The 17,052-nt window shown below is 32.4% G+C and overlaps 3 protein-coding genes across 6 annotated transcripts in view; 2 read left to right on the top strand and 1 right to left on the bottom strand.

Moving 5' to 3' along the window:
* Positions 1-17,052, bottom strand: part of LOC134687203 (EEF1A lysine methyltransferase 1-like) — a 39,119-nt gene that overhangs the window by 3,185 nt on the left and 18,882 nt on the right. Inside the window, exons 1-3 of one of the 2 annotated variants that reach the window (XM_063547309.1) lie at positions 9,188-9,309; positions 2,591-2,737; positions 1,096-1,178 (exon numbers count right to left, since the gene is read on the bottom strand). In XM_063547309.1, the coding sequence (XP_063403379.1) occupies positions 1,096-1,178; positions 2,591-2,731 (224 nt within the window). In that variant the 5' untranslated portion in view covers positions 2,732-2,737; positions 9,188-9,309. Of the gene's footprint in view, positions 1-1,095; positions 1,179-2,590; positions 2,738-9,187; positions 9,310-17,052 lie in introns of those variants that run through there. The other variant, XM_063547310.1, reaches the window with a different exon arrangement.
* On the top strand, positions 4,875-7,730 carry LOC134687810 (GATA zinc finger domain-containing protein 14-like). Its single transcript, XM_063548267.1, has 2 exons — positions 4,875-4,980; positions 5,083-7,730. Exons 1-2 carry the CDS (start codon positions 4,875-4,877, stop codon positions 7,728-7,730), a joined length of 2,754 nt encoding a protein of 917 aa, XP_063404337.1.
* Positions 9,336-17,052, top strand: part of LOC134687202 (uncharacterized) — a 30,094-nt gene continuing 22,377 nt past the window's right edge. The window contains exons 1-2 of one of the 3 annotated variants that reach the window (XM_063547308.1): positions 9,336-9,483; positions 12,331-12,780. In XM_063547308.1, the coding sequence (XP_063403378.1) occupies positions 12,371-12,780 (410 nt within the window). In that variant the 5' untranslated portion in view covers positions 9,336-9,483; positions 12,331-12,370. Of the gene's footprint in view, positions 9,484-12,310; positions 12,781-17,052 lie in introns of all 3 variants that reach the window. The other 2 variants (XM_063547307.1, XM_063547305.1) reach the window with 2 other exon arrangements.

The raw sequence follows: 17,052 nt of genomic DNA on the forward strand, positions 1-17,052 counted from the left end.
CGTTATTTACCCTTATCTGTTTTCACTTGTTGCGTAAATCTATTTTTATTATATTTATAATTGGAAATGTCCTTTCGTTCCCTGCATCAAATAGCTGAAATGGGTCCCTGTTGGAATTTTCCCTTGCTCAAAAGGTACATGTGTTTTTGAAATCATTTCGATCTTCTCAGGGTTTATCCAATTAGCGTTTGTCATTTTGTCATATTTTTTTCGAATTGTTCGAGATTTATCATAACATACATTGAATTAAAACGAAAGTGAATGTCGGATAAAATATTGATTAGAAACATGTTTTCAGCTTCTTTTGAATAACAGTGAGGGAAAGATATGATGATAACAACAGTCAGCAAGTGTTTTTAGGAAGCGTCCGTCAAACGCATGGGCGTGTTTGCTTACCTAAACGAGAACATTGCTAATAAACACGGGACTTCGTCAAAAACTGAATCAGTTGCTGTTAGAAAATGTGAAAGGCCAAATGATATCAAATACAGAATGATATGTAATTGGAAACCAAAAGTTCAAATAAGGGATAACTTAACCCAGATTTATGTAAATTGAATAAAACAAAAACATTCAAGTATAATTAGAGTTTATATACTATTTTTTTTTCGTTTTACGGTTAATGAGTGAATACACACACAGACATTCCTCTCAGAATTTATATAAAGGTATATAAGAGAAAAAAATATCTGAGACGATTGCCTTGGAATACACATGTCCGTTATTTACAGTTTACACAAGTTGTTAGAAAATACAAAACTGGCAGAAGGTTTGAAACGGGATACAAATTAAACCTACAATTGCTCGTCAGTGAATTAAGAAAATAAAACAGCTATAGCACATATTATTCAAAGAAAGAAACATATTTAAAATGGAAACACATCCGGGGTTGAAATTGCCTAAATATTCAATAGTGTGTTGATGAAAAAACCCAATACATTAAGGAGCTTGGTGGTAAAAGACCCAATCTGATATTAACTTGAGGGGTGAATTGGAATTGATAATGCAATTAAAAATCTGTATCACCCAATTACATAAGAAAATGGTGGGTAAAAACCCCAATTTGTGAATTCTTATCTGGGGCTCTGGACTTACCTCCCTTGTTCTCCTACAGCTCTTAATGCTTCCTCCGCCAATCTTGTTGCTGTAGTCTCATTATACCAGAACTGACTTAATTGCTGAAAATATAAACATATTAAATTAATATCAAATTCATATTAACAAGCTTTAGAGAAACCCATAAAATACACATATACATTTGTAATGGTGGTCTCTTTGTTTACTTGTGAGGCCCCTCATGGGGGGTCCTAGTAATCACATAATCACCATTTTTTTGCCAATATAATCACATAATCATTAAATATTTGCTTATCTTTAGTAATCAAATAATCATAAACTAAAAATACAGTCCTAGGTAATCAAATAATCATGAAATATTTGGCTTAATAATCAAATAATCATTAAAAAAACGGCCAAGTAATCACATAATCAAAAACCCCATGAGGGCCCTCACTTGTTCATTCTATTTATTCAGGGAAATTTGTTAATGATATTATTACTTATAGTTCTGTAACCTTTCTCCTGAGACTGGCCATGTAATTATTCTTGTCGGGACTTTCTGCTTCTTGCATGTGCCCAACTTTCGGCCGGCCGTACTCGTTGTCCCTTGGAACTATAAGTATGACGTCACTCACTGGGTTCAGGGCAATCTACACTTACGATTTGAAATGAGCAGACCGTTTGGCTTACATATATGGAACTTCATAAGGACAAGTAGACTATATTCAACACTGTACGGTATATTTTAGTATTTCTTGTATGTAACTTGTATTTAATCATAATGTATGTCTTTAAATAAACATCTTGTTTATATTTATGTGTTTTACGAAGTTTGTCCCATATCCCAGAACTTGGGTAAACAATGGAAAAACGAAGCCAGTGGAAACTCAACTCCGGTTTCACATTAACTTATTTTAAAAATGTTAAAGCTAATACTTTAAATATCATTCCCTGAATCCTGATCTGTTGTAAAGGATTTAGTTTCACCTGGAATTGCCAACAAAAAAATGACAGTGCAGCACAGCACATCAGACAGTCTGACACTAAAACCCACTCATGTGAGAAAAAGAGTCAAGACATGTACAAGCAAAGAAAATGGTTACCAGTTTTAATGCATTGAGAAGATTTGTATTTTAATATTGAATTGGTGGTTTGTTTATAAAGACTATTAAAAAAAAAAGTGGTATACCTATACCTATGAAAATTGTTATCCCACAATTGATATTTGATCCACAAAAGTCTGACTTTGTACAATTCAAGAGTTAGAATTAATCATGTTAGAATTAAAATTTGGATGCTCTATAATATCATATTTTTATCTTCCATACTTCTGGTCAACATCATACTTGTTGAAGTTCCAGTAGCAGGTGTTTTGTGCATGGAAATCTTATCATAAATTGACTATACCAATTACCACTTTTACTGCCAAACTGAAACTAATTGCACATAATTAGAAAATTGTGAATCAATATGATAACGTAATATTGTAGCTATAAAACTAATGAAATAATTTGTCAGTGTAAATTCATACCCAATCTTCTGATATTTCTAGCTCCTTTAAATTTCCCTGTTGAGCCTCAATTAAAGTTTGTTCTTGTTTGTTCTGTTCTGTATAAAACTCTTGTAACGCTGCTAATGTATGGGCAGACAACTGGGGAGCATCATCATCCATGACTAACTGAAAATATATAATGAGATTAATTTTAAAGTGTGTCATTCAATGTTGTGAGGTTACACTATTGTTTCAGATAAGGATGAAGATTCCGTACCATTAAAACATTTATACCTGCTGCAATTGTTTGCACCTGTCAGTAAGCCAGTCTGCTGCCTCAAGTCTGAATAATGTGTTATGAAATTTAAAGAGAGCCATGTCTTTCTGCAGACTGTTACCTTGTGAGGACTACTTTTAAAACTTGGCTCAACATGGCAACCTAGTAAACAGCAGAGTTCATAACCATATTACACTTAAATGTCCTTGTCTAAAATATGCATTGAATTTGCCCTACTGTTGGTGATATTCAGAACTTTTTAAGATAAATTGCAACCACATTCATTCCTATAAGTCCTCTATCAAATAAAAAATAATGCATGCAGTTTAAGCAAAATAGAAAACAAAACACAACGTGTATTGTAACTGTTATAAAACAAAGCAACATGTACATGTGCATCCTAAAAAGTGACAACCATTACATTGTGGTAAATATAAAAATAGAAATAAATTGAGCACACAGTTTTCATCAATCCTCTTGATTGAAGTTTAAAATAGAACCCAATACTACCAATATTATACAATTGGAAATATATTGTAAACAACTTGATAAATGATGTTTTGATGAGAGGCTATTTTTTTAAGATTTATTACATTGTTAAACATGTTAAACGGGTATAAAAACCAGCAAATTGAAAAAATCAAAATCATCAATTTCAATGTAAATTTTTTATTGATTGGAAAATTTGACCATATAAATCTCAATTTTGTTGTGCATGCTATAGTATATAAATCTTTCAAATTAATGCATCTGCACATTTTAAAGTAGCAAAAGGTAAGTTTAATATCTTGTATTTTGTTTTAGGTTCTAACGTTTTGTCCTCATTCTTTTATTTCTCATAATTTTCTTTGTACAATGTTTTTGGTAACTATTTGCCATGAAGCCACCACCAAACTAAAACATAAACACCATCACATCATACATAAAGTTTATATTGACAATAAATGGGCGAAATAAGGAGCCATTCAGTTGACACAGACAATGAACTTCATTGGCGGATCAAGGAGGGGGAGGGGGGTTCCAGGGGTTGGACCCCCAACTTTTTTTTTGGCCAATAAATGTATTTGAATGGGGACACATACATGTAGTTGGAGCCCCCCGTTGTCCTTGGTTGGGAACCCCAAATCCCCCCCTCTTTGAAATGGCGGGATCAGCCCATGAACTTCACATGAGAACAAGAATGTGTCCATCATGTCCATATTTCACAGTTGCCCCATTCACACTATCATTTTCTATGTTCAATGGACAGTGATATTGGGCTCAAAATTTTTATTTAGCATTAAAATTAGAAAGATCATTTCATAAGGAACATATGTGTACTTCATGTACTTAGTTCAATTTGATTGGACTTCAACTTCATCATAAACTACCTTGACCAAAAACTCTAACTTGGAGTGGGAAAGGCAGAAGAACAGATTGACGAACGAATGGAAAAATATAATGCCCCTCAGTGGGACAAAAAAATCAGAATGTTTGAATTTAAAATTAATGAAATTGAAATAATGAATAAGAAAAAAAAATTATATTGACTAAAATTATGTTTAAAGTGTCGGATGACTCTAATTTATGATACAAAAGTGAATAGTTATAAATTTATGATACAAAAGTGAATAGTTATGAATTTATGATACAAAAGTGAATAGTTATAAATTTATGATACAAAAGTGAATAGTTATGAATTTATGATACAAAAGTGAATATAGTTATAAATTTATGAAATTCAGAATTCTTAACTTTTTTCTCAACAGTTGCACTTTCACATTAATCTGTTTCTACTCTGAAGATAGCGGCTGCCACGTTGTAAATCATACAATTTCTGCATATTGTCCAAGCAGATAATCCCAGTGACTTATTCTTAAACCAGGTATATAACTTGCCTCAGTCTCAAAAATTCACAAGCTTTAAATCTTCGGAGGAGATTTATTACACTTTAGTTTATTTAACAAAAGTATTTTAGGTTTTGAGAAAATGTCATAATTAACTGTTCTCTGTCATGTCTGTATTTCACTTTCATTAATAATATTTACAATTTGTTTCAAGCTTAAAATGACACTCACCATTGCTCTGCTTTTCACTTTGTCAGCTGTGTGCACAAATGCACATCTACCATGTTATGGGAAGGATTGTGGGAATTGGATTTGGGGCTGGAATGGTAGATTTTGTGGATTTGGTGGCTCTAATTTAGGAAACAGAGGATATATCAGCTATGGTTTAGGGAATAGTGGATATAACAGCTATGGTTAAGGATACACAGGATATGGAGGTGGATATAGAAGATACAATGGATTAAGTTTAGTTGGCAATCATGGTGGAAAAGATCACATAGGATATGGTATTGGTAGTGGTGGTAAATATCATGTAGGATACGGAAGTGGTTATGGTGGAAATAATGGTGACAATCATAATCATGATAATGGTGACAATCATGATGATAACAATCATAACGGTGACAATCGTGCTGGATATAGTTATGGATATGGTGGCTATCCCAGTAAAGTGAGTGGTAAAAATAATGGCGGCAATCATGATGATAACAATCATAATGGTGACAATCATAATGCTGACAATCATGCTGGATATAGTTATGGATATAATGGCAATCCTAGTAAAGTGAATGGTGGAAATAATGATGTAAATCATGATGATAACAATCATAATGGTGACAATCATAATGGTAACAATCATGATGATAACAATCATAATGGTGACAAAAATAACGGTGACAATCATAATGGTAACAATCATGATGATAACAATCATAATGGTGACAACCATGATGATGACAATCATAACGGTGACAATCATAATGGTAATAATCATAATGGTGACAATAATAATGGTAACAATCATAATGGTGATAATCATAATGGTGACAATCATAATGGCGACTATCATAATGGTAACAATCATGATGATAACAATCATAATGGAGACAATCATAATGATGACAATCATAATGGTAACAATCATGATGGTAACAATCATGATGATAACAATCATAATGGTGACAAAAATAACGGTGACAATCATAATGGTAACAATCATGATGATAACAATCATAATGGTGACAGTCATAATGGTGACAATCATTATGATGACAATCATAATGGTAACAATCATGATGATAACAATCATAATGGTGACAATCATAATGGTAACAATCATGATGATAACAATCATAATGGTAACAATCATGATGATTACAATCATAACGATAACACTCATGATGATACCAATCATAATGATGACAATCATAATGGTAACAATCATAATGGTGACAATCATAATGGTGACTATCATAATGGTGACAATCATAATGGTAACAATCATAATGGTGACAATCATAATGGTGACTATCATAATGGTGACAATCATAATGGTAACAATCATAATGGTGACAATCATAATGGTGACTATCATAATGGTGACAATCATAATGGTAACAATCATGATGATAACAATCATAATGGTGACAATCATAATGGTAACAATCATGATGATAACAATCATAATGGTGAAAATCATAATGGTGACAATCATGCTGGATACAGTTATGGATATGGTGGCAATCCCAGTAAAGTGAATGGTGGAAATAATGGTGGCAATCATGATGATGACGATCCTGAAGATCACTCAATCACTCAGTATGACCCTCATGACATTGAAAATCATGCTGGATATAGAAGGGGATATCATGGTAAAGTGAATGGTGGAAATAATGTTGGCAATCATGGAAGCAGATATGTTAAAGTGAAAAGTGTAAAAAATGGTGGCAATCATGGTAAAGTGAATGGTGGAAATAATGGTGGCAATCATGGTAGCAGATATGGTAAAGTGAATAGTGGAAATCATAGAAGCAAGACTCACTTAAGATATGGTAGCAGATATGTTAAAGTGAATGGTGGAAATAATGGTGGCAAACATGGTAGCAGATATGGTAAAGTAAATGGTGGAAATAATGGTGGCAAACATGGTAGCAGATATGGTAAAGTAAATGGTGGAAATAATGGTGGCAATCATGATAAAGTGAATGGTGGAAATAATGGTGGCAATCATGGTGAAGTGAATAGTGGAAATAATGGTGGCAATCATGATAAAGTGAATGGTGGAAATAATGGTGGCAATCATGGTGAAGTGAATGGTGGAAATAATGGTGGCAATCGTGGTAGCAGATATGGTAAAGTGAATGCTGGAAATCTTGGAAGCAAGAATCACGTTAGATATGGTAGCAGGTATGTTAAAGTGAATGGTAAAAATCATGTTAAAGTAAATGGTGGAAATCACGGTAAAGTGAATGGAAATAATGGTGGCAATCATTGTAAAGTGAATGGTGGAAATCATGGTTATGAAAATCATGTTGAATATGGTGACAATCATGGTAAAGTAAATGAAGGAAATCATGGCAGCAAGAATCATATAAGATATGGTAGCAGATATGGTGGTACTCATGGTAAGAAGAATGATGGAAATAATGGTAAAGTGAATAGTGGAAAATATCATGTTGGATATGGTGGCATATATGGTGGAAACTGGGGTAAAGTGAATGGTGTCACTCATGGTACCAAGAAATGTGTCAATCATGGTACCAAGAAAGTTGTCAATCATGGTACAGAAAACGGTGACAACCATAGGAAAGTGAATGGTGGCAAATATCATGTTGGATATGGTATAAAATATGCTGGGAATCATGTAAAAGCAAAAAGTGCAAATCATGTAAGCCTAGATAATGGTGGACATAGTCACGTATTTGGTGGCAATCATGGTGAAGGAGTTGTTTTGCGTGGTGGCAATAATGGTGTGCATGGTGCCAATTATGGTGGTGGAGTTGTTTTGCATAGTGGCGGACGTGTGCATGGTGATGCTTATAGTGGAGTTCATAGTGGAAAGAAAAATACTTATTAAAATTCTTCTCGTTTCATAAAGGACTGAAACTTAAGTTAAATCATTATTCACATACATGTACATATTTCTGTAGATTATATATACTGCAATAAACTAATACAGATATAGCCTGTTGCTGTGTTTTGTGTTTTCTATAAGCAATGGTAAGCTTGAAAAAAAATAACCTAAATACTCATTGAGATTAGCAATATGTTTAAATGATTCAGTTTATATCAGCATGCAGGTAAATTGTCTTAAGACTATTTTCATATTACCTTCTTTCGACTCGTTTATATCATTTTTTGACAGGTTACCTATGACATACAAGTACAAATGTACTAGGTCAATTTTGAGTAGTCATAATAAGTAAAATCAAGCATTTAATCGGTGTAATTTGAGAGAAAATCTTACTATTTCACCATTAGTTTGTCGTGTTAAGAAAATATGAAGCAGTATATTTTCATTAGAAGAATTGAACAGATTAAAAGCTTGATCATGTTGATGTTACTTCTTAACATTGCTATAACTTGACTTGGTACCAGGATGTCCTAGGTAACCTGTCGAAAAATATAAACTTCACAGTCAAAAGTCGCTAATATGAAAATAGCTAGTCTATCAAACAATCATGAGTTTCAATGAGTAAAAAGTGCAAAGTGGGGTAACAACTCGCATGCAATTGCAATGTAGGTGGAAAGTATTTATGAAAGTCAGAAAGGTTATAGTTTCTCATATATATACTTTATGCAGTAGGTGAACTACCCGTAGTGATGCAATGAAATAATAAATAATAAGATTTAAAATTACTTAACCAAGTGATAATGCATTGATGTATTGGTAACTTTGATTTAAATAATAAGAAAAATGTACACTAAATACTGAAATTCAGCTGGAAAAATTTTGTACGCGTTATGACCTGAGATTTGATTCTTCAATGCAGGTCATGACCTGCATTTTTATCAATACAGGTTGACAGGTATGATAGTATGTAGTTGTAAGGTGTGCATATCTGTCTGGCATGATTTATTTGACCTTGTTCTCATTGTCATCCATGATATTTTTAAATAGTATATATGTGATACGAAAGTAGTAAAACCTTTATCTGTAAGACTTCCAAATTAAAATCAATGTTCAGTAAAGCAGGGGAGACACCTTATCTTGTTATTATATCAGTGGCATATCCAGGGGGAAAGTTCCGGGGTTGGACTCCCCCCCCCCCTTTTTCTTTGGACAATCAATGCATTTGAATGGGGACATATAGTTGGAACATCCCCCCCTTTGTCCTCGGTTGGGAACCCCCTTTTCAAATGGCTGGATCCGACACTGAATAAAACATATCAAAAAACATCTTGAAGGTCTAAATTATCATTTTGTAAGCCCCCCCTTTTCTCATATTCTAACATTTCAAACAAACTGAGCAATAATAATTAATACTGTTCGTTTGAAATGTGAAGTAAAAGTTGGTGAATATGTTAATATACTTTTCGCGTGTTGTAGATGTTGACGCTTGCACTTGTCCAGAAAAATACTCAGAAAAAGAACGTGGGTCCAAAAACTTCGCCAAACTATCCCTTCGATTACTTCGGAGTTTATCATCGTAGGGACAGAACTTCCGGTTTGAATTGAACTTCCGAACAATCGATACGTCACTAATATCCCTGGCTACCTATTTATTTAGATATGGCGGCATTCAGTTAACATAAATGAATCTTAGGATTACACTGGAAAATGGAGATACATATATGTCAGGGATGGGATTAAGCAATGTCTGAAACTGGTAAGAGTTGAAAACAACATTCCTTAAGAAATGACATTTGTGAATTTTCAGCTAGTGAAATAATTTTTCACAGCCGTTTCTCCTTTAGCTGTTTATTATTTTTCTGCTTTACCCAAACCACAAGTAAATTTATGACAGTATTATAGATTTCTTTCATGCAGATCAGCCATGAAGTCGATCCATAACATCATAAACATGACCAAGTCTTTATGCTCAAGTCGATCTTGCCCCAATAATCGCTATTTGTACGCCATTACTGGATATCACACAGGTTTCTGTAAAATTTTGATGTCATAAAACAAAATATCTGACGCAACAATGGAAAAGTGATTGTTGTATGTGTCAAAAGGTCAAGCAGCCGGGTCGGCCAGTTGAGTAAATAGGGTAATAGTGATAAGGAGTATGGCAATACACCTTATGGCTGAAAGCTTTTGTCTAGTTTAAAATAGGCCTTGAAATCTGTCTCGATTTACCATAGATTCTGTCCTGCTTGAACTATTGTTAGAAATGATATCATACAACAATAATTTTTCCATTTTGGTGTTAGATACATTTGTATTTTGTATTATGACGTCCAAATTTAGCGGGAACCTTCGTGATATCAACGTTTTAAATGTAAATTGTAAATAGCCAAGAGAAATCTTTCTGTGTTGCCCGACACTGCGTAAAGTTTTTGAGCAGAACCATTAACATTCAGCATTGAATCTGATTCCTTACTTGGAAGAAGAAGGAGAAGTAATGGCGTACAAATGAGGTGTATTCAGCATTAAAAGTTATGTACATGTAATCTATTAACAATTTATATATTTAGACAATTTTCAATTCATCCACTATCTTGTCCTGAGGCACATTTTGTTGTTGTTGTTGTTGGTTGAATAAAATAGCTAGCATACAAGTTTAGTTCTAAAAGGTCTTTTAAAAAAGACAAAAATAGACATTTTCCGAGCACGAGTTGTCAATATTGCTGAAATAACGTAGCATTGCATACTTGAACTGAATATACAAGATTTATAAGGAAACGATCATTTACTTGTGAGTACAAGCAGGTAACTGTTATACAATTAAAGCAAATATATATATGACATCTTTATGTCATGTATTTGTAATTTGTACATTCAGTTAGTCCAAATAATTATGACATCTGGCAAGGCTTTTTTAAAAAAAAATTCTGGGACGCCTTCCTACAACATACATTGTAATTATGACTTCTGGCATAGGACATTGTAGGAAGCTAAAAGGTATCCCAGAAAGAAAAAAATAGCCTTGTCAGACGTCAAAATGATCTATAATTATTAGGACTAGTGTTCAGTGTAATAATTCAGTTCTGGGAATCTGGAAAAAAAACCAAATAAACACTGAAGTTAAATGTATTAAATGTGCTCAGTAATGTTTGCTTTACAAAAATCTAGAGAGAGATTTAGCACATAAATACTTTATGTTCGTTTGAACATAGTGAATTTAGATCATGATGGATTTTTCTATGTCTAGCTTGGTTTGATTTCAATTAATTTGAATTTTAAGGTTAATTTTCTATTTTAATTATCAGTATTAGAATGATTTTTTGTGGATCAAATCAACATGTCAGATCAATTGATTTTCCTTTGACTTTGTTTCACTTTCAATATTTCATTTTTTTCTTTTAATAGCCTAAAAAACATCAATCATACTTAATCCATCTCTAGCTTAAGGCAATAATTATGGGTGAATAGAAGTTCACATGAAATTGAATATGGATTCACTGAGGTCGATGTATACACTTGCAAATGACTTGCAAGTGAATAATTCGTCATCAATGTTTCTTAGCTTAAATTTAGAACAAAATTGAACCATACTCATAATACTGACTGCTAATAGCTGAAAATTATTTCACTACTTCACTTACATTAATATAATCATGATAATGATTGAACAAATAAAAAAATCCTAATTTAAATTTTTATGTACCAAAAATGCATCTACATGTAGTAGCCCCTTTAATGTAATAATGATGTTTTCCAGTCATGAATCCTAAAGGTTCCTCTTCACCAACTCTGTTGCCTTTCCTCCAAAATCAAACCAACCACATTCATGATATAGTCATTACAATTTATTTTACCAGTGCAGGCTGCCAAGGTGTACCTGGATTCTGTTAAAATCTGCTCTTTGCTTTGCTTGTTTTCTGTTTGACACATTCCTTGTTTCCATTTTCAATTCTATGAAAATATTGAATTTGATTGTATGTGCCATACAATTTAGAATGGAAACAGGGAACATGTCAAAGGGACAACAACCTGACCATAGCCAAACAAACAGTGACTTTTACCATTTATAGTATACAGTTTAAGAAGAGCAAGTATGATTGCTCATGAGACATGTCTCCACCAGAGACCAAACAACATAGAAGTTAACAACTACAGGTGACCGTCACCATTCAGTCTTCATATTACATAAATGGGAGAACTCATACAGCATTATGAGTCAGCAATAAACATGATTAAAGGCATGAAAAATACAAATGCAAAACAATTCAAATGAGAAAACTAACAGCCTGGTGTACATGTATGTACAAAACAATGAAGCATACAACAAATATAATACACAGCAACAATCTACCGAAATATAATGAATATAGTCTTTTGGGACAGGCACATACAGAAATGAGGCAGGGTAAAACTAGTTTGTGGGTGTCAAAGCCTTGAGCTTGATCCTCCTAACCTAGGATACCTCATGAATTGTAAGTACATTGTATCTTCATGTTTTTCCAATACAGTACAGTCCTCTAATTGAGTATTAGTAACACCTTAAAGAAAAATATAAGCATTTGCCATTTCATTTTTATTTATAACAGATATTTTTCTTTTATTGAAGTGCCAATCACAACCAGCCTTAACTTTTATGTGCAATAATCATGACAAAGAGATTCAATTCACGTCGTGTTGGAAACACAACAATCAAAACATTAGAAAAACAACCAATCAAATTTGCTGCCGCCATATGTCCTCTTAATTTAGAAGAGCAAAAAGAGAGGTTCTTGAAGTTTGGGAAACTACCAAAATTTGTTTTAAAAGGTTCAGAAGACGAGATCGAAAATTTATTCAACAAAGCTCGTAATCAGATACGATTTGACCTTTTTGGTGAAGCTGAGTACATTTTGAAAACTGTTAAAGAGAAATATGGTGATGGTGATAATTACCTTGCAGCACAGTTTGGTGATAAGATTACCAAAGAGGAGGCAACTCAAATACTGGAACAATATCTTAGGGAGAACAATCTAGATGGTGCTATGAGTATTGTTTGGTGTGCTGATTTAGCTTCAAGGTAATTGATTTTAAATTTTCACAAATATTTCTCACCATTTCAGTCATGTCTTGGCCCTCGGTCATAAACTTTACTCAATACTTCATGTACTAGGAGTACACAATTTGTGCTCAAAACTCCAAATACATTATAAATTTTGATTAGATTTTTGACTCAGCATGAGTCTTAATAGTACGATAATCATGCTCCAAAGTTCATGATGTTTACTTATTTTTAATTTCAGCACTCAAATTTTTTTTAATAAAAATAATGAAATATGCTTTGGAAATGATTGCCAATTAATGGTATGCTAAAAATATTACATTAATTTACACAAAAAAATTGTTATAAACATGTGTGAATCAATTGAATGCTAACTTTTGAATGTGACTCATATATATATGTCGTTAGAAAACAATTTTTCACAGATAAATGTAGACTTTTAAACATGTTTAATATATTCAAACAAAAATTATATAATGTCTCCCCAAATTTAAATTTAATAGAAGCAAAATTTATTTTTCATTTGCACACTTCAATCTTACAATCAGTAATTTTATTGGATTTTCTGTCAAAGACGAATTTAATGACAGAAATTCAAAAGACCCTTGATGTTTGTCAACAAGGCTTATATTTATGTTATTTGCATACTGTCATTCATTTTAATGAAATTGACCATAAAAGATTGAAAGGTTGTGATGCATACATTTCACAAATGTATACAAAACGTATTTGAATAGCCACCTTTATGTACATATCTATATTTGTTCTGCTGAGATAGGCTATTTAGATTTAAACCTTGATGAAATCAAACAAAAGAACTGCTGATTAGCAGAATTATAAAATTAAATTTATTATAATGTTTAATGAATAACCCATATGTTAACCAGATCTAATCTATGAAAAATTACAATTATGGCTTTTGACAAATGTTAGATAGACATCAGTACAAATGTATTAATCATCTAGACTGAATTAAATTGTTATCATTTATATAATAATTAATATATTAAACATGATAAAATTTACATAGTAAAAATTCTGAAAAGATTTAAGCATACAATACATGTCTGTGTTTTAATGCTTATCTAGATATACATTGTAGATGTGACATAAGGGTATGATGCACTATTTATTTTTATACAATATGCCATAAAGCTTTTTTACCTCTTCTTAATCTTATTGATAAGAACATGAAGAAAGCCCTATTCTTAAGTTTATATCTTTTCTTTATTATAATGTCTGTCCCACTTCATGTTAAAGTTTTTGGTCGACTCAAACTAGTTTAAGAGGAAGTTGGAGTCCAATCAGCTTGAAACTTAGTATATGTAGTACACATGTTCCCTATGATATATATGATCTTTCTTATTTAAATGACAAATTAGAGGTTTTTATCCTCAATTTATTTAGATGTATATTATCATGATTATAAGTAGTAATGTTCAATTTCCAAATTGTTATGCTCATTTGTAAAGTACATAATATACATACTAAAAAGGTATTTTTTTTATATTTTTATGTAAGAAATAGACCCGTCAACAAACATGACCAAGATGGTTACAAAAAAAATCACAATTTCATGACAATTTGCATTAGTGGCAAGGTTTCGGTGCAAAATATAGTTGACATGCATTTTGTGTCCGGACACATGGACACAACGATAAATTACAAATACTGAATACAGTAATTCAGTTTAACATAGATGCTTGATTTAATATAAATGACCACATGACAAATGACACAATTGAACATTCAATCAGATTCAATTTTCTTAAATAAATAAATTATACTGCAAATCTCTTTTTGCATTGTTTAGGCACCGGACACATCCATATAGAACACCAATGGCTATACTAATTATTTAAATTTTAAATCATTCCTGGATATAATCAAGATATTGAGTGAATTAATCGTCAATATAATACAATATTATACCCTTATATGAAGTATGAAAAGGGACAAACTTGCGTTGGCCAAATTCTTGCAACTTTTATTGTAATGAACTTAAAATACGAAATGCGCATGCGCACGTTCAATCTATTAATCCAGGGTACAGGGAACCCACTTGAAGGTGTAGAGCCGACTTTTAAATTGGTCCTCATGACTATTGATAATAAAATCAAATGGCAATGCAACTATTTCAAAGTAAGAATATGTATTATATACCTAGATAAATATCAGATATCTATGCGTATTAGACGTTTCACACTCGCCTGGCGTTAATGTTCATAATTATAGCGAAAAAATGGGGGAAATAAAATATTTATAGCAGTATGTGTAGTATAACACTAAATGATATAAAATATTTTAGTATAACACTATTTCAAACTACTTATATTATTTCCTCCTTTTTTTCACAAACTTGCGTTGCCCAAATTCTTGCAACTTTTATTGTAATGAACTTAAAATACGAAATGCGCACGTTCAATCTATTAATCCAGGGTACAGGGAATCCACTTGAAGGTGTAGAGCCGACTTTTAAATTGGTCCTCATGACTATTGATAATAAAATCAAATGGCAATGCAACTATTTCAAAGTAAGAATATGTATTATATACCTAGATAATTATCAGATATCTATGCGTATTAGACGTTTCACACTCGCCTGGCGTTAATGTTCATAATTATAGCGAAAAAATGGGGGAAATAAAATATTTATAGCAGTATGTGTAGTATAACACTAAATGATATAAAATATTTTAGTATAACACTATTTCAAACTACTAAAAATATTTTATTTCCTCCTTTTTTTCCGCTATATTAAAGAAATTGTCAGGCGGCTGCATTTCTGTCAACTGACCTGTATCCTGTGGGTGTTTCACAATTCTCAGGGTTACCTGTGATACTCGCTAGTCCGTTAAATAACCCAGGAATTCCGAAAATGGTCCGCTTTCGTTATGATTCCTAAGCCATCAGACTGATTTCTTAAGTAATTTTCCTTTGAAATACGGCAGCAAATTCGTAATTCTAGCTACAATGACCAGGAAGGGCCGTTTAACTAGCTGTGTGCGCTGTCAAATTAACTGACCCATTAATTGTATGGCTTCTCTTGACAGCTTTGGTGTCAAACACACTAATTACCTTAGCTTTTATAGGTTGTAAATAATTTGTGTATTTCAAATATAAAAAAAATATGTGGTATGCGGATTGCCATATTCGACCGTGCGAGGGCAATAACCCAGCCAAGGTCGTTAAACACCTCCATTTGTTGGATTGCCAATGAGACAATTCTCCACAAGAGACCAAATGACACATAAATTAGGTTACCGTACGGTCTGTAACAATGAGTAAAGCCCATACCGCATAGTCAGCTATAAAAGGCCCCGAAATGACAATTTAAAACAATACAAACGAGAAAAATAATATAACGGCCTTGTGTATGTACGAAAGTTGTTTACAACAATTTGAGTTACTTCCTCTTTTTGTCACCTTTCAAAACAAACTCCTTGGATTTACGTTTATATAATTTGTAAAATAGACTAAACGAATCTTAAACAAATTGAATTTCAAATACATATTACTTTTCATTATTTTTCTACCTTAGTACAATTACAGCGTCTAGAACACCCACATGCTGGATGTCGGCTATGCTTCACATTGGGTGGCGGTTTCGAGCGGAGAAAAACGATCCCGGCAAGTTCAAGTACCAAAAATTTCTTTTTTGAGAGTTGTTAGTACCAAATGATATATTGCACGGAAGGAACCGAACCATAATCTGTTTCCTGCAAGCAATAGTAGACGTTTCCAGTGGCCTGTTTTCTCAAACACCTCTCCCTAGTTCTTCAAATGCAAGTTTCAGGATAAAATACTACTTTTGACGATTTTTTTCATGTATAATTTACTTAGAAATGAAGTTCAATCATGGAATTTAACCAAATGCCAGCTTAAGGATGTATTCTTCTGACATTTCGTTCTCGTTCAGTCTCATTGAAATCTCGTTCTAGAATTATTTCCAAAACATGGGATATAAGAAGAAAATAGCAATGAATTTGAAAATTATCATAATCAAACTTAACTCTGTGAAAGAATTGTCTATCTTATAAATAGTTTTTGAGTAATGAAATTTACAAATTTTATTACTAATCAAGTCAATCTTATTTAGTGAAATTTTGAGAAAAATGGGTGAGCGGTACAGAAAAAAATAATTTACCAGAAACCTACCCATTCCATATACCTTTAATTGTCTTTTCAAATTTCATAGATATGTATTTTTTTCAATCATTTATAACAAGAGAGTTGAAAAATATGCATTTTGTTCTTTAAAGAGAGAAAAATAAAAAAAAATACAAAATT

The sequence above is a fragment of the Mytilus trossulus genome, chromosome 10, assembly GCF_036588685.1.
Source record: "Mytilus trossulus isolate FHL-02 chromosome 10, PNRI_Mtr1.1.1.hap1, whole genome shotgun sequence".
In the NCBI taxonomy this organism is placed as follows: Eukaryota; Metazoa; Mollusca; class Bivalvia; order Mytilida; family Mytilidae; genus Mytilus; species Mytilus trossulus.

What these genes read in the sequence shown, in the direction of transcription:
- LOC134687810 (XM_063548267.1), top strand. Translation starts at nt 4,875, where the DNA reads ATGACACTCACCATTGCTCTGCTTTTCACTTTGTCAGCTGTGTGCACA. An exon ending in TTGGATTTGGGGCTGGAATG is followed by an intron (nt 4,981 to 5,082) that starts GTAGATTTTGTG and finishes AAGGATACACAG; the next exon opens with GATATGGAGGTGGATATAGA.